We start from the raw sequence: 23,167 nt of genomic DNA, 5'->3' as shown, positions 1-23,167 counted from the left end.
CGAATAGCAAATTGGTACAAGCAGCTGTTTTCGTGGGAGTCGATTCAACTTTTCATCTCTCATATTTATTCAGCGATCGTTATTCAATTTATTATTATTATATACACGGCTTATTTATCTTTTTATGCTGGCTGGCAGGCAACTGGGATTTTTTTCTGTAATAGTGTCGACGATATTTAAAACCTTCAATACTTTCAATACTCTCTAAACACACACACATATGTAATATAAACACAAACAATGAAGCTCAAATACAATATATTACTTTCAGTATCAAAAATCAAAAGAAAGACAAACCAGAGGTTCACATCCAAATTAGGTGTTGTAGATTAGTAGTTTCAGATATTTAAAACAAAATTCATTACACGAAATTACATTTCTTCAATAAAATTTGCCGATAATTAACTGTGTCTTTATCATATCTTTTCAGAAAAAATATTTTATTCACTTATATAATTATGTTACTAATACTTGATTCCTTTAAAGTTGTAGTATTTCTGTAAGCACTACAATCAAATGTTTCACAAATCAATAAATTTTGTAATTACTTGTAGGTTTTCTTTGAAATAATTGGGTATAAATTGCTTACAAACCAAATCGTGTTTCTAAACACTACGCACTCATCAAACTGGTTTTCAATCCACTGCTGGCAAAAACCTTTTTTGGCCGAGTTCTTCGTTACACGTTTTGTCCACACCAAGATAAATTATTACATACCACTTTTTGTATAGTGATTAAAAAATTATTATTTTATAATTAACCAGAAATACTCTAAAAATTGATAAGCATAAAGAAAAGAATTAGCAAAAACATATGTTTATCTAAACATATTCATGAAGTAGTTTTCCATGTAACAAAAGATCTGCAGAATAACAAGAAATATTCATAATAATACTGAAAAAATCACAGATTTGTATTATCACAAGGGATCTACAAAGTAAAAATTCTAACCCTGTCTGGAACATTCTGGAGAATAGTTGTCTTCAGTCGGAGAAGCTCTGCTAGCAAGATCTCGTCAAAAGAACTCTCCTAAGCGAGATCTTGAGGTCGAATTAAATTCAAGTAGAAACAGAAAATTCGTTTAAGAGATTTTTGATATTTTGTAAAGAAATTTAATATTGGTTTTAATATTGTAACGTGTGAGAAAGATTTGACTTCATGATATTCAGAAAATGAAAGCGTGTCTGAGGATAAAATTCATACAAGAAGCTTCATATGGATACTTAAGAGCCTTTCGTAAACATCAAAAATATCTTGATCTTTGGATAACTCTATTCGATGTTAAATAAACGAAAAAAGAAAAATCAAGAGATATAATTGGACGGATTAACAATGACGGATTGAAATGTAGAAATATTTTAGCAAATCACAAATCAAATTGTCGAATTCGATGGATGAAGACTCTCTACCTTTCCTCTGCGTGCTCCTTTAATTCCCCCAAATAGTAACTTTATTTCTGTATTTTTTCAAGATGCTAAATGTGTGCATATCCTGTCTCCTCCAAACTATCAGCTGCAAAGTGCAAACTATTGTTCTCGTGAACTCGTGGTAAGCTGAAGGATGAATATGCCACGAGCAGAAAATTTTCTCTTGCACATAAACCCCGCTGTTATCTCTAAGTTTCTCGTGGTCCTATTGCAAGCTGAATTCGGCGTGTGTTTGGACAATTTTTGGTCACGTGCTTCGACCATTGATATCCTTGTTAAAATTTATCTTCCCAAATAAAATTTACCCCGCTAACTAAGACACTAGATACATACATTGGTCAAAAAACAAACCTCAAATACACTTTTTGTTGCTAAAACCATATAAAGCATAGACCAAGAAAAAACCTCAAACAAACTAAAACAAACAGAAAATAAGCAAAATACCGGCAGCATACACTAGTGATACGTGTGCAGAATGAAGAAAAAAAACATCAACTGGTAATACAAAGCATCATCATCACAGCAGGCTAGTCCAGCCATTGCGAAGTGAGAAATCCCCTGTAGGTTCAAGATACAGGTGACAGGCATGTAACCGCTGCGCCACTGCGGCACCCGGATGTCCATGAATGTGTTCTCGGTGAAGACTGATCATTGTCATCAGCACGATGTCAGAATGATTACAACGACAGAAAATAGTTGTTTAAAAAATATAAGATCTCCACCTTTCTACCCTAAAAAAATAGCAACTTTCTTGCTCAGTGAAAAACAATAGACACAGATTCTAGCGAAGTGTGGTCTCTTTGGTGTCTGCTTGCCCAGTTCATCAGTCATATAAAATAGACTCTTCTGTTCCAAAAGAACAAGAGGAAGAGAGAAGAACTGAAATGCAACTTCTCATATACATACACTTAAAAAAATGCTACACATATGTCCAAGCAAAAACACACAAATGAAAGACAAGGAAGCAGACACAGAGACAAACAGGTAGTCTGACAGGGGCCCAGACACATTTCAGAATATTTCGTCTTCGTTAACATTCATGGCTCCTTTAGATGACCTGTACACAATTTCCATCAATAAGTGTCAATCAATTGTAAACTGGCTTCTCAGCGTCTTCCTCATACAACAGGAGTTTTAAAAGGGGCTGACTCTGTTCCTGAAAACACACAAATTGGATTATCATCTGTCGTGCTATGAATTTCCTGTAAAAAGGCTACAGTCTAATGAAGCTTTGTGAGTAGTTAGAAGACAAGGTAGTTCATTAACCTTTAGAACATCAACAGCAACAAAAAATTCAAAGTAGTTATTCTGAAAAAAAAAGATAAAATGTGAAGACGGGCCCAGAACAGTTTGAAGTTGTCATTAATTTGATCGGTCCTTATACCTGGATACTTTCACTATCACATTTGTTGCGAACAAACATGTATTTTCTTCAATGTTAATGCATGCAATTGAAACAAGGTTTTCGTCTCTTACCTAAAATGCGAATAAAATCATAAATAAGAAAAATTTTACCCTTGAGAGTGGCTAAATCCATCAGCTAGCATAAATAATGTTTTCAAACTATTTTACAAACAAATCTTCAGCGACTGGATTCAAAAGTGTCAATAAAAGTTGAGGAAAATGCAGACTACAATTTAATAGTTGACAAATTTACTACAGTCATCCGAATCAAGGTAATCATCCATTTTCAGGCCTGTCAAGCCGAGCATCATTGTCCTGAGTACCACAAACTGTCATCTGTATGTAACCTCTGGGGTTCATATGGGGATACCAGGAGGGGAATTCTCCCCATGCAAGGCCCAAGTGTCAAAAGAACCAATCAAATACTCTAAAATATAACTGACAAAAAAGCCGCGGTAAAGGGTAAATATTGAATATAGACTAGACTTAACATAAAGAATACAATTAGTTTTTTGCTATCTAATAAGTGAATTTTTTTAGAAGTTGTAAGCCGCTATATCCTTCATAAGGTATCATTTTTTTCTACAACCAAAGAGCTTCAATTAGTGTTTAATAACTCCAGTGGTGAAAATTGCTTGGCCCGGTATGGATGAAGTCCCCTCTTTGCGCCACATGGTCCATAGAGTTTATTGTTTTAAGACAACGCACGAGCTACGATGGGACGAACAGTCATTGTCTTTCACTCAAACTCGCATTTCAAGAAAATCCTCGACATCTTTTGTATGAATGAATGTTGCTTGTATGAGGATGTTTATTTTTATTATTTATACACTGCACGTGCCATTTGAATCTCCAGTCGTTTTCAGAAATAACCTTCTTTCTTACCCATCGGCCTGTGGAAAAGATGGACGCTTCCTGAAATAAGAAAAAAAACAGAAACAGTAAGACAGTAGAGAGAATGTGAAAGATGATGATGATGACGAGGATGACGATGACGACGACAACGTCGACGATGATGACGACGACGACGACGATGATCATGATGATGATCATGATGATGATGATGAAGCGATTAAAGCGGTTGTGATTTTTTTGTGGGGCGTGATAGTTATGAAAAGTAAATATTTAATAACGCTCCTTACTTCTTTCCAGACGACGGTTTTGTCGCTAGGGGCGGGACACTCGCACTGCTGGAAAATAATGAGACAATAAGACATATAAACGAAATCTTCCATGTACCTACAGATCTATGAGAATGAAACATTTTTTTAACCGAGTTAACTGCAAAGCGGAGAAGAAACTGAGAGAAATGAATACAAAAAGAGAAGATGGAGAGAATGAATGTCTAAACTTTGATACAAGATTAACCACGGTGAGGTATTCTGTAACAGGAGAAAACGGTAGAAATGACTGACAAGCTGAACGCTATGAGATGGGGTGAAAGGAAAAAAAGGAAGAGTTAGAGAAAGATAGTGAGGGACAAAGAATGACAGATAGAAAAAGAAATACACGAGAGCAAAGAAGCGTGGATGAAGCGTGGAAGGCAGGATGGGATAAGGTGAGCGAAAGATGAAGGAGAAAATAGGTATGAGATAAACCTTAGCAAACTCAATTTTCACACATAAAAAAAATTAAATGATGGAAGATCTGAATGCCACCTACTGTATGGGATTGTCGTAGCTATCATCATACAGCATTGTCCGGAAGTACTTGGCCAGCTTGACGGACAGGATCAAAGACGGCATGAAGAAGAAGATGGACCAGCCAATGGCCAACCAGAAGCCGTTCTGCCAAAATATTGAACAGCATCATATTATTTCTACTTTTACAAATATTCTTTTTTCAAGGTTTGACCTGTCTTTCAATCTCTGATCCATTTTGTCGAAATCAGACGAATAGACGACAGGTTAAGAAGGCAGTGAATGCCCTTGTTAGCACCTCACGTCTACGGAAGTCCTTGATTTTTCAAGGGAGGTAAAAGTGGAGGAAGGATGGGTAGAGCCTCCATTTTCTACACCGGGAAAAGCTTATGTTTACTGCTCCTACGAATTACTATGGGTCTTGTTTTACCTTTAAAAAGTCTAGTTTACTGGCGAGCAACTTGATATCGTTCTGTACTATAAAAAAGAAAATAATATCAAATGTTCACACATGATCCAGGTCCTTACAAATTGTTTTCGTGCACAACACAACACATTGATCGTAGATATTCACCAAAGGATCGACGATGCCATAACAGAGGCCTTCCATCATCATGGCATTGAAGATTGAGTACAGGGGGGTGCACTTTCCCACTTCATTGGCCATCTGCAAAACAAAGATGCCATCGGTACTCCTGGCTTAAGGCTTCCAAAGTCAGAACACTGTAACGTTCAGAGCGCAAAAACACGATCTCTGGAAAGTTTTATTAATGCCCATAAAGTTCAAAATTACAGTTCTGTGATGAAAAAGAGACAACATTTATCACAATAGCTAGCATCTCTAAATAAAATGTAAACGTCGTCACTAGAGATGTCATCGCCGTTGATTTCAAATTTCTAAACGTTATTTGGACTTCATTCGTTAATATCACATGTAGCAAGTCGCGTATGTTTTTGCTTCAAAATACAGTTCCATTGGTGTGTGTAAGTGGTAGAAAAAGACTGAGTGGTATAGAAACAATGGCAGAAAAGCTGGTAACACTTCTTGGAGACCAACAATAATCTTGCAGCACTTTCCACATACCTTAGTTTTAAGATCAGTTGTGTAGGAGTCCACAAATTGAAATATATTATCCTGTAGCGTCTTTGTTGCCTGCATTAAATATTCCAGAAATATCAGCATATAATGAAAGTTAGCACACATATAAAAGTACACACACATGCACTACATTAAATGTAAATCATCTCTCTCTCTCACACACACACACAGGTAGCAACAGGACAAATAGAGGAAGAAGAAGGAATCAACACTCACCTTGTCTATGAGTTGTGGCATCACTGTGGGGTCCTTTAAAGTATTCGTAGCTGTAGTAATAAGTGTTGGTATTTGCTGTGCTTCCGTCTGCAGGACACAAGTAAAAACATAAACTTCGGGCAGAAGGAGGACAAGCAGAAGAGAGTACAAACTGATTTTATGTCATACGACCTGTTAGTCGAGGAGGCAGCTTGTTGGTCAGGACAAAGTATAAAACCAATCTTTAAACATTTTGGTGATGCATTTGTCATTCATGAAAACATTTCGCGACATGTACGACACAAAATATGTTGGATTTAGTACATTTAATGTAGTAAATAAACAAGAACAAACTACACTCATGTCAGAGGAGTAGAGACGATACCAGATTGAAGAATTTAAATATCACATCATTTGTGTTTGGTATGATAGATACAAAATCATTCATAATTACCTCTATGTCATTGGCTACTTTTGTCAGTTCCGCAGCAGTACTTTTCATATCCGACTGTAGAGTGAATAGCAAACTTCAATACACCCAAAATATATTTCTGGTAAAGTTGTTTCTGTTTGTCTCCATCCCTCTGTCTCTTTTCATTCTGTTTATCGGTCACTCATCTACCCCTTCCCCCAGCCGTACCCCGATATCGTTGCTGCGTTTCTTTTCCATTCTTTTGGAGAAACAACTATAGAAGAAATACTGTATTGTATCTTCTATCATTATTTTAAAATCCTAATGGTTTCGTTGTTGAATTTATTTATATTAAACATGATATCCCAAATCAAGATTTTTATGACAGACAAAAGTTATTGCAGGTACGAACCCACACATATATAACAGACTATTTAAGCTCTGTGTAGAGAGATGTTTTGCTCCATAAGATCTGACGCAAAAATCAGTTATAATTTAGCGACGAATTTTTTTAAAGTGTCAATTAATTCAGTTTGCGATGTTTGGCTAAACAGACACCGATAGTTATTTTTATTCGATGCTCTTAAATAAAAAAAAGTTGAGACATGCTTACCACAATGTTGACCATCTGGAACAAAAAAAAAAAAGAAAAGAAAAGAGAATTTTTACTTATCGCTGGTTGTCGAATTCTGATTCGCACTTTTCATTCTCCAAAAATATGTAATGGTATCTCGGCACTTGACCAGATTCCATTCTTGAAGGCTGGTTGGGTGCCGATCACTTCGAGATCTGAGCCCTTTCTTCCCACAATGTAAATGTTCCACTACCCACCAGAAGCTACCTTGCATTATTCATAGAATTCAAAGTAGCGGCATATGTTATCAAGAGGAAATTTTTTAATAGTCTTTATTGAAAACCCAATCCTCTCATAAAGGTTTTAAACACAGTGGTTAATCGAGCAAGTGATCGACCAAGTGGTCAAGCATCGAAACAGAATTCTCTGAAAAATATTTGTCGAGGACCAAAATGTTTGAGCACAGAGCAGTTCAAGTGCCGAAGTATCACTACATTATTTGTAATTTGTCAACAATAAAAAAACTATTTTCTCTAAACAGTTAAGGATCTGATTGTTCGGGCACCTTGCAGTTCTGACAGACGACAGCACTATGGATGATTGGAGGGTGTGTATGTGTGTATAGGCATGAGTTTTGTGTGTAATAAAAGTTTGACATAAACGCTCATGTACCTGCCCAGCTGCTGAGCCCAGGGCCATAACTTGATTCTCGAGATTAGTAATCTGCACACAGACAGATGTATCCAGTATATAATAAACAAAAAGTACCTCACTCTTGTAAAAAATATGCAGGAAAACATGTCTTTTCTTTGATTTATGACCTTCATTCATATTTTGTTTTGACACTTTCGATATAAGTGCTGCTTTTTAAAGCCAGTATTTTTGATTAGTCCGTTCTACCACTTAGTAATCATGTCTACAAATATCTTTCTTTCTATTTCCCATCCACAGTCTGTCCTGTCTGAATATTTTACTATCTCTGGATATCACTACTTACTTGTGTTTGCAAGTTGCCGACTACAGTCACTGTGGCTTTTAGGTCATTGACTGCAGAAGTGGCATCTAGAGTGGCTTTCCCGAGGCTGGTTGCAACTGTATTTGAGTCGAAGCTCAGGCCTTTCGTCAAACTGCCCTACAAAACATTATACAGAATGATTTAAAATGATTTCAGGCAATTGGGACATTCGTTGTTACTAGGAATTCTCTGCTGATAAGACTCCACTAATCAGTTTTACAATATTGCTTTCAGCAGAAGAAATGAAGTCTAAAGTACTATTTTAAAAGCAATTTTCACACATGAAAAAAGTTATTGCTCAAAGAACAAGAAGCATACACACAGGGGCTATAACTCACGTTTTTGAACTCAGTCACTTTTTCCAGACCCTTGTCGATCACCTTCTTGAGGTCTAACACGGTGTACAGCGTCTTTCCTTCCTTGCAAGAGCTGAAAAGTCGAAAAGTGAGTTCGATGCTACGAAATGAGTAGACAAATACAAGAATTTGCACATCTTGCAGATACATTACATGGTGAGGGTGGGGAAATAGCTAATAAGGGTGAGAGAAAGCGGAGACTAAGAGAGGCTAGAGGTATTCTGAAAAAGGGGGATTCTTAGGGCCAGGAAAATCTTGAAGAAGGTCACTGTGCAATGTAATAGGAGCAAGGCACTCCAGGGACTGTGGCCAAAAGAAGTAAACGAAGCAGAGACCAAGCTCTCTCGACTGATGCTCGGAAAAAACGGGTAGACTTGGGTGACTGACTTTGCAGATAGGGCTTTAATGTTACAGACAGGTATCCTCAGACAAGTCATCACAGACAGGTATCCTGAAACAACTCCTTAACATCACAGTAGGTATCCTGAGACAACTCTTAACATCACAAACAAGTGTCCTGAGAGAAGGCCAAAGAGACAACGGTAAGACACTATAATCATGGTGTGGCCTCTTTGTAGTCGGGGGCAACTCGAACTAGCAATCAATGTTTAAAAATTAGCAAACTGTCAGGCCTCAACGATCCACCCAGCGGCTAGCAGCATACTGTGTCTCTGGCCCCTAGACATGTGGGTGCATCAATCAACGAAACTAGTAATTAATCATTAATAAGAACACAATGACATCACAAAGACGCCTACAAGCAATATAAACAGACTTACTCCAAAACTGTCGAGGCAGAAACAGTGACCGTCTCTCCAGCAACATTTAATGTGACGTTTCGAGGATCGAACCCTATGCCGTCAATGAGAGGGACATACTGCAAACCATGAAAACATTCAACAGGACAATGACAGGCAATCACCGTCGTCAGTAGAACGTAGAATATACCAGACACAGCTCTCTACTAATAGGTTTATTGTCCTTTCTATTGTATATTTCTGAATGTACCAAAATATTCCTTTAAAAAACATACAAAGCTCGTGTTCAGCTTCAGGCGTTAGTCCTGGGCACTGAGCACAGCTGTCGGCACCAAACAATCTCACATTGTTACATCATACACCACACAATAATCAACTGATAAAGAGAGGACAACTCACCGATTCCAGCTTCTTAACGTCGTGCACGCCCTCACATCCGTAGCGCTCGAGAGGCGACCCCACAGCGTACATTGTTGTCGTCAGCAGCATCAGCAGCGGCCCGAAGATGAAGATGAGGCCAGCGGCACTGAGTATAATCAGGACAATAATTACATTATCAGTTTTAAGAGTTTCATAATTACAATAATTATATTATCAGTCTCCATCGCCATGTGAATTATATTTTCAATCTGGATAATTACCCATGATAAAAAAAAAAATCCTGCTTTTCTTCAACTTTTCACTGATGTAAAATTCTGTAATTCTGTGAATGTAAGCTTTGGCTCTTTCTTTGTCAGTCTGGCACTGCCATGACACTGTTGCACACAGTCTGGCACTGCCATGACACAGCTGCACACAGTTCACACTCACCTCATCAACAGTATTCCTCCACAGTTGGACGCACAGCCTCGCTCTGTAGGCTTGACCTTCTCGCTGCCCCCACATAACCCCAGCAACACCCCCACCAGCGGCAGAACAGCGATCAGCAGGATCAGCGAGGCCAGCGCCACCCCGGCTATCCACCTAACAAAGAACGACAACCTTGGAGTCCTTTTAATTAAACTATAATAATGTTAGTGATCATATAGGAAGCCCACCTGCGTTTCTTTATTTTTTAAAATAAATGTCATTTGTCACATGACAATTTACAATAAATATCGACATTTGTATTAAACTTCACATCAACAAGAGTTGCTGTTACTAAGACTAAAAAATCCCAAAGAAATGATGTGACAAAAATGTACCCGAAATGGTAACATACACCCAGAGATCAAGAAATGGAAATATCATATGAAGAGATTTAAAAGACCGTTAACTTTTTTTCACCTGTACTTGTCGTAAGGTTTTGCTGTATCGATGTACGAGTTCATCGTCGAGCTGAAATCTTTCGTTGTGTCGCCCATCTGTCAATATTCAAATGACTCAGACACAACTGTACACAAGACTGGTCTTCCATACCCTCTCATATCGCATTCATTCTCAGTAAGGGTACAGGATGGAAAGAGATTATTTTATAATAAATACGATGAACAAGGATGCAAATTTAATTAATTAATTCAAGCAAGATATATTCATGTGCGTGTGTGTCTTTTCTCTATCGTTCTACCACAAACTGACATCTCCCTACCCACCCTGAGTGTCACTCACCGTTGTTTTCATGTCTCTGATCTTCTCCAGCATCGGCTTGATGTTGTTTTCAAATATTGGATCCATCTTACCGTGAACATCAACTCCTACAGATCAACATACAATATCGCTGGAAAACATGTGTCATAACAAGTAAACATGTTGCAAAATGAAGCACGGGGTCAATAAACGGGCGCGAAATGTCTCCGATCTGACAAAGAGGAGAGACTTGTTACTTACTCTGTGTTGTGCCAGCAATGGTGGTGCTAATCTGTGAGTCTATTTTCTTCTTCAGCTGCAACATAAACAATGTTTGTCGTCCATATCTTTCTGTTATACACGTTGTGTAGTGATATGATTTTCCACGTTAACCCACAACACTCCTTCTAGCCTTAGAAGTTTGTTTTATTTGAAATCCAGTGACAACAAATGATGATGATGATGATGATGATGGTGGTGGTGGTGGTGGTGGTGGTGGTGGTGGTGGTTGTGGTGGTGGTGGTGGTGGTGGTGGTGGTGCACCATGATGATGATGATGATGATGATGCGTTTCCACATACAGAAGCGAGCTCAATATTCTTTACAAGATACAAGGAGCAGAGTACACAAACACACAAACACAGAGGAAGCCAGACACTTACGTCTCCGAAGACATCAGCAGAAACCTTCGTTTTGAATTCACTCAGAGTCGTTTGGATGCCAGCAACAGGTGACTTATTTTAGTAATAAATAAAAGAAAATGACAAAAACTAAGACAAGTAAGTTGAAACTAGATGGTCTGTTGTATCTTAAGGTCTCCCTCATGGCTTATAACATCCCACAGATATTTTTTCTTCTTTTCAATTTTTTATCACTGATAGCAGGCTTCAAAACTTAAAAGCAAATTAAGAAATAGTGGTCAATTAATTATAATTATCAGCAATGTTAATGGTTGCTATTATTTATGTAAAAACCATTAGAATGATATTTAAATGTGTACACTTTGTCAACAATGTTGAAAGTATTGTTGAGATTCATTCATGTGCAAAATACACTTTCAGGATCACAATAAAATTAAACTAATTTTTCTTCTAGCTTTGTGCCGGAAGTTAAGTCTTCCAATTCTAACGGTTTTTTTTTTTTTTCAAGTGTGATACTTTTTTTAACCAAACGTTTTTCGGCTTTCTAAATCACTGTTCAAAATTTAATTTTTATTTAATAAGCAGCAGGAATCTGGTGACCCTAGTGATATATCTTATAAGGAGGCAAAAGGCATGGCCAGTATTTGTCGCGTCCTCATTAACCTGATGAGTGCGTTAACCCTTTAACTTACAGGACCACCTGTCTGAGGGAGCTGAGTGTCGAGTGTCTGAGTCAGTTGTGACAGTCTATCAACCTTGACGACCGCTTCGTTCTTCACTGCACATCAACGAACGAGACAGCATCAGACAGACATGCATGCAAATTGTGCGTTTGTGCATACATACGTGTGTTTGTGTGTGTGTGTGTGTCCATTCTACTGCCCTGACACCCTGACACTTTTAAGACACGGTTTGTCGATGCGCGTACTTTGACCTTAACACCTCGTGTTGAGTAGGGCAGCAATTACTCTCACTACACACACGTCAGCTATTATCTGCTCTCACTTTACACACGTCAGCAATTACTTACTCTCGTTATACACACGTCAGCAAAACCCGCTATCACTCAACACTCACAATTTCCAATAGCGTCCAGAGGCGTCTGCAGGTTGACAATCTTTGAAACATCCTTCATCAGCTGGTCTGACACGTGGCCTGAGGCCTCTGGGGGCAATGGTGAGGCAGGAATTTAGTGTTTATAGTCAAAAATATTTACTTTCCTGTCGCTAAAGCTTTGTAACAGATGGCCGTGTCCTTAGGACGACGGAGGGAGTAACAAAATTAACTTGCAGCGTATGGGCTCGTGGTAGATATGGTTTTGAACAAATATTGAATGAATAACTAGATACATCACTTGACAGGTAGATATAAGTAAATGGAGAAGATAATAAATAAGACAAAGAGTGTGGCTGGGTTGTGTGTATCGACTGTGTAGACTGTGTGTGTTTAAAACTGTAGGTTGGAGGAGACAGGTTGCGAAAGTATGAAGTTAATCAGGCAGACTTCAGTCGTTCATAAAAAAGTATTAAAAAACAGACATGTTGAGGAAGGGAGAGATAGAGAACAGCATCAAGCTTGAAGAAGAGACACACTGAAACTAACCTTTGGTATAGTTATCCACAACGTCTATCAAGAACTTGAAGTTACCGTCAGCGATGTGAGTAAAAGACTGTGAGAAGAATATCAAGGCCATGCATACTCACTTAATTATAACTCAGTTAGACTTAATTACAACTTCGATACAAAACATGGTCTCGTAAAGCTTTGTATTTAGTGTAGTTTCTTTGCATTAGACAAAAGAACTGGCGCAGACAAGAAAATGGCAAGAAAAGACATCAAATATTGTGGAAGAAAGAAAGAAAGAAAGAAAGAAAGAAAGAAAGAAAGAAAGAAAGAAAGAAAAAAAAAGAAAGAAAGAAAGAAGTATAATACCCACCGTGGACACACACTACACACACTCCCCTCTCTCTCACACACACACAGCTTGCAGGCTGTTTCTGACGATGACTCAGTGAACTCACCCTGTTGACATTGCCGAAGAATGTTTGGACGTCGTCCACGCTGTTGTTGAGCACATCCTTGATGGGGCCAATGCTGTTAGTCACCTGGTTGCTGGACACAAAGGCGCACGCTGACCCCGCCCTGAAGCCAAGAAAGGTCATCAGTCTTGTGACAGCATGGGTTCACTTTAGACTTTAATAATCCAAATAATAAATAAATGTTCATGAGGTTCACTTTTGGACTTCTCTCTTTGATTTCTTTGATCTCTGTCTCTACTCTTCACGTTTCATTCCTCTCATACTTTCTATCCTTTCCATCTATTGTCTTCCCTCCTCTCTTTCTTTATCTTTCCATCCATTGTGACTTCTTATTTTTTTTTTTTCTCTGCCCTATTGTGCTGACGGAAGTGGCGGTAGTCCTTACACGACAAAGAGGGAGAGAATGACGAGCGCCACTCCAAAGCCGATTCGCCGACACTTGGCGTTGGGCTTCACCTCCTGGATCCTCTTTCCTCCGCAGTTGCCACAGCAACGACAGCAGCAGAAGCAGAGACCAACGATGGGAAAGATTAGGATGAAGAGGATTCCGATGGCGAGGCAGACGGCATAGCCAAGAAAGGAGTCGACCAACACCTGCACAGAAACCCTACAAAGTGAGTTCATCAACAATGTAGGAGTGAGCATATGTCAATGATGGGTTGAATGTGAGAATTTAGTTAAGTGTGTTTGTCGGTCTGTGTAAAGCATATGTTAATACGTGTTTTGTAATTAAAACAAACACAAAAATTCAACATTTTCTTACGTCTTTTATTGTTGGCCCGGAGAAGTCCTTTAATAGAGCTTTCAGTTTCTCTGCAAAAAAAGAAGAAAAAGAAAATGTGAACGTTTTAAAATGGACACTAAGATAGCGTGTACCTGGATCACTTTGAAATGTGTTTGATACACACTTATAGACACTTAGGCTGCCAACAACAACAACAACAACAACAACAACAACAACAGCAGCAACAACAACAACAACTAGATCAGTGGTTCTCAATGTGTGGGCCGCACGCATGTCAGTGGTTCGCGGCTGACAGTCATCGCATGTCAGCAAAGTGATGTTTAAATCACCACATACACTAATTAGTCCAGTGTGGATTTCACACGAGTTTTAATTGTATCGATGACCGTCTGCTCGTTGGCATGAGAAGCTCGCTTAGCAACCAAGTCTTTACGTCACAGCGCGAGCATTGCGTCATTTGACCACGTCATCCGTTACCCTTAGTAACGCAGTGCCCGTCCTTATTTTTAATGTTTGTGTGTTATTTGCAAAGTGTGTAACTGTATGTAAATATATTACTGTCTAAAGTACATTTGGTTTTCAATTATAATATTTTAAATGCGGTAATTTAAATTTGAAATTCACGGTACAGTGATTTTAGGCCTTGGTGGTCCGCCATATTGTTTACTAGTCAAGTGGTCCGCGGTCTGAAATACTTAGAGAACCACTGCTCTAGAGGATGACTACAGGTATAGAGATAAGCTCGTACCCGTCCCACCAGACCAGATTCAAGATGTATTATTGTCTCACCATTCTAACACAGCACTGATCATTTTTTTAAATTACAGAAATGATAGTTTCATGTAAAGTATTTGTAATCTCCCTTGCTTCCTCTCTTTCGCTATAAATTTATATTCTTCATTTTTGGCTCCTCTCCCCATCATAAGTATCGTCATCTTCATGTTAGTATTCTGTCATCACCATAAAGTATAATTTTCTCATTTCCTCTCCATCCCATTCTATTTATCTTTTATTCACTCATTTCCAGCGATAGTTGTTATCGTCCACAACTGTTCCTGTATCGCAATGTGCAAAGTTCATCCCACCTCCTCCCCGTCCCTCTCTCTCTCTGTACTCTCACTCTTTTGTCCCTTTTTCAACTTCATCTCAGCCATTATCATACGTAAAACATATATATATATAGAGAGAGAAACCATCTCAACTCGCAACCTTGCCAGCCCAGCTTCACTCTGCAGAAGCTCCTCTAGCTATGTATCATGTACATCCTCGTATCTCACCCAACATTTGTGGTGGACGGATTACAGCGAGATGGTGAAGTGGAACTCTGTCCGTCCGGAAAGTACAAACTACTTCTCCTTTAAAACATTCACATGTGACACTTATCATGTCTGATTATCCTAAAGTCCACTTGGCAGATCTGTCAAAGGGCAGATATGGGAGAAAAAAAAAAAAAACATCACACATAGCTTCGTCTCTTTTTTATTTTCTACTTACTAGAAAGTACCACTTCAAAAATTTACTTTCATTATTTGTATTAATCGACCTGAACCAGGAGCATAACATTTTACTTTTAACATGAACTCTAACAGCCAACCTCTCACACTCTCCAAATGTCATACAGTACAATGTTGATGTCATTAATCTCAATAATAATTCGTACAATCTTAGTGTCACTTTTCACACACGGCTTTGGAAGCTTTTACACAGATATCCTTCCGTGCTATCTGGAGATTACCTTTACAATTAACTTTCAAACTGAGGAAATGCAAGTCATTAACTACATGTTTATTAAGCTTTTCACCGTTATAACAAAACATTTGTTCTTCTGTACTTTTTTCTTATCGTGAGACTTCAGCTATCTTGGTTTTGCCTGTTTAATCCACAGCTTCCATTTATCACAATATTGTTACAGCTGTCTTAGCTTTCTGAAGATAAAGCAGTTCGAACATAGTACTAAAAACATTTTAGGTTTAAAATTCTAGTGTAGGGATCGACAACACACAGTTCAAGTACTGAGTCTTGTAGGAGGACTTTTTTTCAATCGTTGAAAATCGCAACAGAAAGTAAGGGAGACGTGTTAGCTCTTGTCAAACTTCAAAACTATTTACAAATTACAGAACTGATTCCCTTTTATCCACATATAATATGTAGTTTTATTCTAAATATGAATTATAGTTTCATTTAGCTCCATGATCGAAAACTTTTCACACTGATAGATTCTGTCTTTATCAAACGCCTACTCATAAATTTTCTTCTTATTGTTGAAATATTAAGGTTTTATCTTCAATGGTTCGCGTATTATATTAACTATCGATTAGTTGCTCTTGTTGAGATTGACGATGATTGGGTTGTTTGATTTGTTATTGATTGATGTTGTTATCGTCAACAGCAATAAAAAGAAATAGGTAATAAGATGGAAATTCGGAAGAAAGAAAGAAAGAACCCAAGCGAGAGCACAGGTGCGTGTGTATATATATACATGAACATATTATGTTACAAAATAGATATATTTGTAGTCAACAGACCTAACAAGTTTGCGAAATGTTTATTGAAAGCAGGTGACAGCAATATTGCCAGGGTTCAATGCTAGAAGGCAAGAAACATTCTGACTACTGCCCCCTACATTGAAATCTTATTACTAATACCTCGGACATCGTGTGACAGGGTAGACCCCCACGTCAGTAATCTTAATATCATTGTTCAACAGGCGGGGTAACCACTACAATGTCACAACACAGTTATCTTGCTGCGCAACAAAGACCTCTTGCGGAAATCTCAGGCAACAATTCAAATATCACACGTGAACATTCAGGGGCTGGAAAAACAAGAAAGCTCCTTGAAAGTATTGTTGAGCTTAGCATGGAGGTACTGTGAGATAAGGGTATGTCCTTCATATTTGTCCCCACAGACCACTACAGTAGCAAATACTTTTCTTTTTCCCAGAACGATATTATTTTTAACAAAAGGCATGCTGAAAAGAAAAAGTTAGTATTCAAAACTCAAGTTAACTGTTTATTTTTACAGGTGTTGGCTCGTCCATCGTGTTACCAGTAGAAATTATGGCAATGGCGTTTAATAACTGAGATACGAGAATATGTATCTGAGAAGATAAATAATTAAATAGCACTAGTAGTATGTGGGAAGTGCATGAGTTGTGTCCACTCCGATGGTTCTTCCAAAATCCCTATGGAGAGATTTTTTATTTTGTTTACACCGTCACCTTGACTCCTCGACTAGCACCGCTCCTGTAGTCTTTCATTAGACATATACTGTCCAACATGTGGGGTTATTTATCGGTTTGAACTATGTTTGACAGGTAAATATTTGTCAAACAGTAAACATGTGTGTCTGATAACACCCTGAACTCCTCCATTTTGAATTATTGCACTGAAGGCATTTTACCGCGCGATCGAAACTTGTGACCGGCGTCTGACCTTGTCTACATACCTGGGGTAGGAATAAATCCTCCCAGTCCACGACATTAACGTCAAGTAACACATTCTAAGCTTTCGGTGACCGGTGGTTCGCAAAAAAAAAAACCGACTCCTAAAGACTTCAACATTTAACTTTACTATTTAGGTTTTTAACATGGAAGGGGGAGACTTCAATGCACAGCAGGATGTCGCACCTGGCTAAATGCACGCAATACCTCAACCGCCTTCCCTGATTTATCTGTGTTTACATTAACGATTTTTATTTCAACTGAAAGCAGATAATTCCTGGGTTGGGCAAGTCGTTGCATCATGGACATGAGCAGCTAGCTCTGTCATTCACTAACCATGTGTCCATGTTCCGGATTTGACCTTTTTTGTACATGTCGATGTTTAAATACGTGTTAAAACAGGATACGGGTAGGGGCTCCCGGTAGTAGTTAAAATTCTTGTTAGTCACGACTGCAAACAGAGAGAGAGGGTTCAGGTCTCGTTTTGGGACACTCTGTGTTTGTTCTCAAGACGTCTGACTAGATTTTTTCCGGATAGTCTGGTTTCCATCCCCTCTTAGCAGTAAATTGTATAATCGGAGAATTATTGGTCGACGTTTATTAATATAGTGTAAGTTTACGATACGGAATAAACAATCTTCAGCATACGCGATTGTTATTTCTATTTCGCATACACGCATATTATTTCACTAGCTTTAAAGTTTTATGGGAATGGGTGTTTCTTATTTGTGAGGGTGTGTATGGTTGTGGGTATGTGTACCTGAAGGCATATGTGCGTGCGTTCGTTAACATTTATTTCTCTAACATTTTTAAGATGGCTACGGCATCCTGACCTCAACATCTGTACAATGACCATAACTTATATAAACTTAATAAACAGCATCTTCAGCATCGCTCTCGTGCACTCAGCCTCGTGTTCGGAAAAAAGTTGTCACTTTGTGTGCTCAACCCGCCATAGAGACTTCTGGTTTGACAGGGAACCTTGAGCAGACCTACTTTATGCAAATGAAGATGGGCTACTTCAACTTTGGAGCATTATTAATTAGTTGATTATTGTTCATTATATTTCTATCTCTCTATAAATGTAACTGTGCATGAAATATGTAATAATTAATATTTCTTCTATGAGCAGGATGATAAATAACCACAGAGAAAAACGATTAGAAAAAACAATAACTGATGTTTACAAGTTTTGCTGTTTCTGGAAAAGGTTACTTTCTCAGGAAAGTCAACAGTATAAACACGTGTTTACTCACACCTTGCAGCTCACACCTAACACTCACGTTCAGATAAAAACTAATCAAGCACTAATGGCGATACTTTACTGTTGAATCAGTTCTTCTAGGACTAAAAAAATGTATTTGCGTGAATAGTTATCTCAACCGGACTTTGCATAAACAATCTCAGCAGTCCTCCCACCACAAAGAGCTCCGTGAGTTATGCCCCACACCATTGGCATTTCATCACGATTTGAACCATCGAAGGTCAAGTTGTTTTCTCTACAGCATACGATTTCTTATCGAAGTCCTGTTTCTACAAGCTTATGTTGAGGTTGCTCTCGAAAGCAAGCCAAGCACAATTTACTGGTCATTAATTATCATCACTTTTAAGTGCGGGAAAGCAGGAAGTGCTTCAGGGCGTTTGCTGATCATGCTTCACGCGCTTCTTTGTAGACATTCGCAACGTGACAGCTCACCCTGGACACCCTGAACACACTGAACACATGTATAAATCTAATACTAAAAGACAGCAAAATGCCAAGCCCCTCTTCTAAAAGCATGAGAAGTAACAAAAAAAAAAATAAAAAAATTAAAAAAATAAATAATGGAGTTCATGACTCTAGCCTAATGTTCTTTCGTGCAAACCGAATTCTAAAACATACTGCGCTCTAAAATCTACATTCTAATCACTATTTAATGCCACGAACTCAAATAAGCCGCAAACGAAAAAAGTTTTCGAGAAAATAAATTAAATGCATTGACTTATCAAAACTCCCCTCGGCGGACGAGTGGGAAGTGACGTCAGATTGGTGTGCGAGCCAATGGCCAGATGTTTGACAAACAAGACTGAGAAAATGTCTCACGTGGAAAGTGCAAATATTGCTGTGCTGTTGCTGAAGGCAGACCTCAGCTAGTGTGTATATATTCTGTCACAGTATACTTACATGAGACCTACAGTGGCCCACCCTGAGCCGAGCACGATCGTCACAGTGTATGTGAAGAAAGAAGGACGTTGTAGGAGAATACGAAGGTTTCTGAGTTAATCTTACAACTCCCTCCCAACCGGTTGCTATATATATATAGTTTCGTCTGCTCGTTAAGATTCTTTTGTTTCTCGAAGTAGACGCCAGAAAGATTTTATTAAGGCAGATTAATGGCTCCCATGCTATAAAACATTTCGAAGATGGAGTTTAAAATGTCACATTAATGGGCTTGTAATGACCGAAGCAGGTGCGGCCATTTTAAGAGGATCATTATACGTACCAGGAGTGAATAATTTCCTGTTTTTAAAACTGATGTTAAGTTTCCACTTAAGGGTATTTCAGGTGCAACTTTTTTTCTTCTTTTTCGTGAGCCTAGTGTGAGATACTATTCCCAAAATCTGGGTGCATGCTGTTTTTTTTTTTTTTTTGTTGTCGAGATTATTTCCAACAAACATGTAGAAAGTGGTCTCAGTTGTAAAGTCAAGCTTGTACACATACGTGTCTTAACATTAGCATAATTAACTATGATCCAATCATTGGCTATAGCCTTGGCAACCTAAGAGTATCAATGTACAATCCCAAGTCTTTTGCTGGAAACACTCGCTTTACAAACTCATTCATAAGCCAAAGATGAATTTGTACATTTGCCATAAAGCAGACAAAAATTAATGTAAAAGGATGAGTTAAAGACAAAGGGGAAGATTTGTTGCTGCCTCGCGCTTTAAAAATAATATGTAATGTGGTTGAAGTCAAATCTTGCTGTTGTTGCCGATTCCCGAGAAAAAATGAAAATGAAAGCAGTCTTGAAATAGTCTATCTACTCAGCAACTATAAGAAATGTTTCAATAATGGAAGGATAGATAGATAAGAAATAGACATAAAGGCAATGTAGCAGAAAAACCAATTCAGAAAATTATTATAATAAAGTAGAAAGAGAAAATAAATGATTACCCAACGAGGATTCATGCATCACATCACTAAATAAATAAAGTAGCATTGATAGTTATCAAGTGACAAATATACAGCTTACCTATGGGCAGGTTTTCGGCTAAGGAAGAACGGATGAAACTTTTAGCCAGGTTGTAATAGGGTTCAAGTCCCCCTAGGTCTGCCTTATAGCCCGTAGTCTTGTACTCGTCGTCAGGCTCCAGGTCTCCCCATACTATCTTGCCGTTTTCCAGTCTGTTGCCGGTCTGTCCGTACGTGTGAAGGATGCATAAGTACAACACCAAAAGCAAAGTCCATAACACCATCGGGGATGCCTTGGACATGGCTGACACTGGCAGTCAGTAACTCGATGAACGATTTCTTCTTTGGTTTTATTTCCTTTTTCTGAAAGCTGCTATATTTTGCTCTTTACTCTCTCAGTTACACTAAAATTCGGAAAAAAGAGAGCTCGGACAGGCTCAGCAGGATGTGCTTTACTGTCGGTGTACGCAACATTCACTTTGTGGCCTCTCTTCACATGGTTAATGGCGAATGTTTGCCCTCACTTGTGTGTTCCACTTTTTTGCTAAGAGGCTTTGTGGTGTGTGCTCTATCCTATCCAACTTGTATGTTACCGGTGATAATTCCAATCGCCTTCCTGTCCTGAGGGTTTTGAACTGACTGGTGTAGTCTTGTCACCACCACAGCGCGCGTGTCGACAAAACTTATCTTCCTTGAACATGACTGGTCGGCTGTCACACTCATCGACTCTCCCAAATATCAGGGCTATTTTTTTTATTTAATTTTTTTAGATGTTCATAGAAAGTCTAAGGTGTGATACTTTAAACTGTCAAATTTATATTGGTTGGCTTTGGCATAAATATTGCGCTGGGGCAGGGGTAGGAGAGAGAGAAGGTGTGAATGAGAAAAGGGTTTGCTGTTATCAAAGACAAGGAAAGACGTGAAGAACTGGAAAAGCTTCGTGCAAACACGTATTGTATTGGAATGGCAAGAGTAAATACAAATGCAGGTAAAGGCAGACCAGCAGTTTTCTCGGGGCCAACCTTTATCTTTCCCACACCTCTCTGAGTCAGACCTATTGGTACAATACACTTTCATTAGTAGCATCAACAGCGACAAACCACCCAAACTCTACACTAATATATAAATAAACAAAAAGGAGATAACTGAATTCAACAAAAAGTTATATACATAAAGACATCAAACCGTCTAAAATCAAGATTAAAAAGTAAACATTAAAACCATATACCACCACTGCGGGCCAGACAGGCCTTCTATCACAAGTAACAAGTGGCAACAGCAAGAAAAGAGGACACCAGCACGTATACCACCAAAACAGACTCGGCAAACCTAATCACAAACTGGAAAAGAGATGACAAACAAAACAGATAACAGCTGCGGCGTCGCAAGACAGCGATAATAAGTAAACTAAGACGACTGGTGACCTACGTTTGCTTATTTCTACAAGATAGAACTGTGGCGGGAACATCACGTAAAGAATTGAACCTTTATTGTTGTCATCCTATTGAAATTGTCAGTTGAGAATATAGTTAAATGTGTTTTGCTGTGAGTTCATCGTGTATCTCTGTGGATAACAGTGTTCGATGAACTATCGCGCTTGTGTACTAGACAAGGAATTCACAGAGTCGAGTGTCACTCTCGTCCGACATTCCATCGCCAAATACCTCATTTCGTCATGCAAATTTTCACTGAAAGAACGGCAAGAGAATTAGAAAAACCTTTCTAAGGTACTGATTCCAATTATGGACTTTTCCCTCAGTTCCAAATAGACCAAATCACTACATGAGAAATATTTGCATTGACACGAGCAGCCTGAAATACCCCGGGTAAAATGGAGTTTATCTAATGACCCAGCTGACATTCACATTTTGAATTTAGCCTGATTCATTCCCCAAGGCGGGTTTTCCAATGTTATCGTGTTTCCCTCACTAAAAGATGTCACTGACTGACAGCTGCACTGTTCTGTAGGTGGCGATGTGCAGTGCACACCCACTCACAGGACGTGGTGACCGCCCGACACACGGATACAAGGGTTCAAGTCGTGTGAGCAATGGAAGAGACCAGACAAGAAAGAGTCACTGTTGAAGGCTAAATACAGCACAAGAAGGATAATATAACAAGGAGGAAAGGCTAAAAGGTCTGAGATGAATAAAACATAAGAAGCCTCTATTATTGGGAGAAAGAGTTTGAGGTGTTGGCTGAATAATAAGATCACCACTGAGTGAAAGGCAAAACAGACGGCAAAACAATAAACTGCCCCTGACACCAAAAACTCTCCCTGCTTCCTGCTCACCGCCTTGTCCCACAATAAAGTTTCGCAAGAAGAGTCTGCAACAGGACCGCACCAGAGCCATGGAAGGAACATCCTTTGGGCTCTGGGCAAGACTGGACTAGAACAATGTCCATCCATCCAGGCTGCAGCCTTCTAGCAATACTAAACTTTAAAAAAAGCTAAACTAGCCTCCTAGGGAATTGCATGACCATCCAGTTAATTGCTGTGGATCTCACGAACCGCTCTCTAGGTGAAGTTCAGGTCAAAATAATTTTAATAAACTTTAAAAATTTTTTACATAACATGTTTTAAATTATTAAATTACAGAGTATAAATGAGTGTTGCATGGCGGCTATGCACTGTGCACCCTACAGTTTGAAGTTTGAATCAAGGTTATCGTCGTTTCTCGGAAAATACGGCGTCAAACCAGT

At 38.6% G+C, this 23,167-nt stretch overlaps 1 protein-coding gene across 2 annotated transcripts; it reads right to left on the bottom strand.

Moving 5' to 3' along the window:
• Nucleotides 1-241: 241 nt before the first annotated feature.
• On the bottom strand, nt 242-21,314 carry LOC112564621 (prominin-1-like). 2 transcript variants are annotated; one of them, XM_025239573.1, is made up of 26 exons: nt 20,526-21,314; nt 13,869-13,918; nt 13,491-13,699; nt 13,088-13,208; nt 12,669-12,735; nt 12,144-12,230; nt 11,759-11,844; nt 11,088-11,159; nt 10,687-10,741; nt 10,468-10,553; nt 10,147-10,223; nt 9,691-9,843; nt 9,280-9,406; nt 8,902-8,999; nt 8,105-8,195; nt 7,749-7,883; nt 7,424-7,474; nt 6,791-6,805; nt 6,220-6,273; nt 5,787-5,873; nt 5,556-5,624; nt 5,046-5,138; nt 4,494-4,618; nt 3,974-4,021; nt 3,673-3,746; nt 242-2,583 (listed from the first exon to the last, which is right to left on the bottom strand). In XM_025239573.1, exons 1-25 carry the CDS (start codon nt 20,764-20,766, stop codon nt 3,713-3,715), a joined length of 2,331 nt encoding a protein of 776 aa, XP_025095358.1. In that variant the 5' UTR covers nt 20,767-21,314; the 3' UTR covers nt 242-2,583; nt 3,673-3,712. The 2 variants fall into 2 exon arrangements, with proteins under 2 accessions (XP_025095358.1, XP_025095357.1); XM_025239572.1 differs by having other exon boundaries at nt 3,717-3,746; nt 20,526-21,152.
• Between the last annotated feature and the right edge of the window lie 1,853 nt (nt 21,315-23,167).

The sequence above is a fragment of the Pomacea canaliculata genome, linkage group LG5, assembly GCF_003073045.1.
Source record: "Pomacea canaliculata isolate SZHN2017 linkage group LG5, ASM307304v1, whole genome shotgun sequence".
Classification (NCBI taxonomy): Eukaryota; Metazoa; Mollusca; class Gastropoda; order Architaenioglossa; family Ampullariidae; genus Pomacea; species Pomacea canaliculata.
Note: the sequence above shows the minus strand (reverse complement) of the source record. Positions and strands in the feature narration are given on the sequence as shown.

What these genes read in the sequence shown, in the direction of transcription:
- LOC112564621 (XM_025239572.1), bottom strand. Translation starts at nt 20,766, where the DNA reads ATGTCCAAGGCATCCCCGATGGTGTTATGGACTTTGCTTTTGGTGTTG. An exon ending in TCAGAGACATGAAAACAACG is followed by an intron (nt 10,224 to 10,467) that starts GTGAGTGACACT and finishes GAATATTGACAG; the next exon opens with ATGGGCGACACAACGAAAGA. An exon ending in ATGGCATCGTCGATCCTTTG is followed by an intron (nt 4,619 to 5,045) that starts GTGAATATCTAC and finishes ATATTTTGGCAG; the next exon opens with AACGGCTTCTGGTTGGCCAT.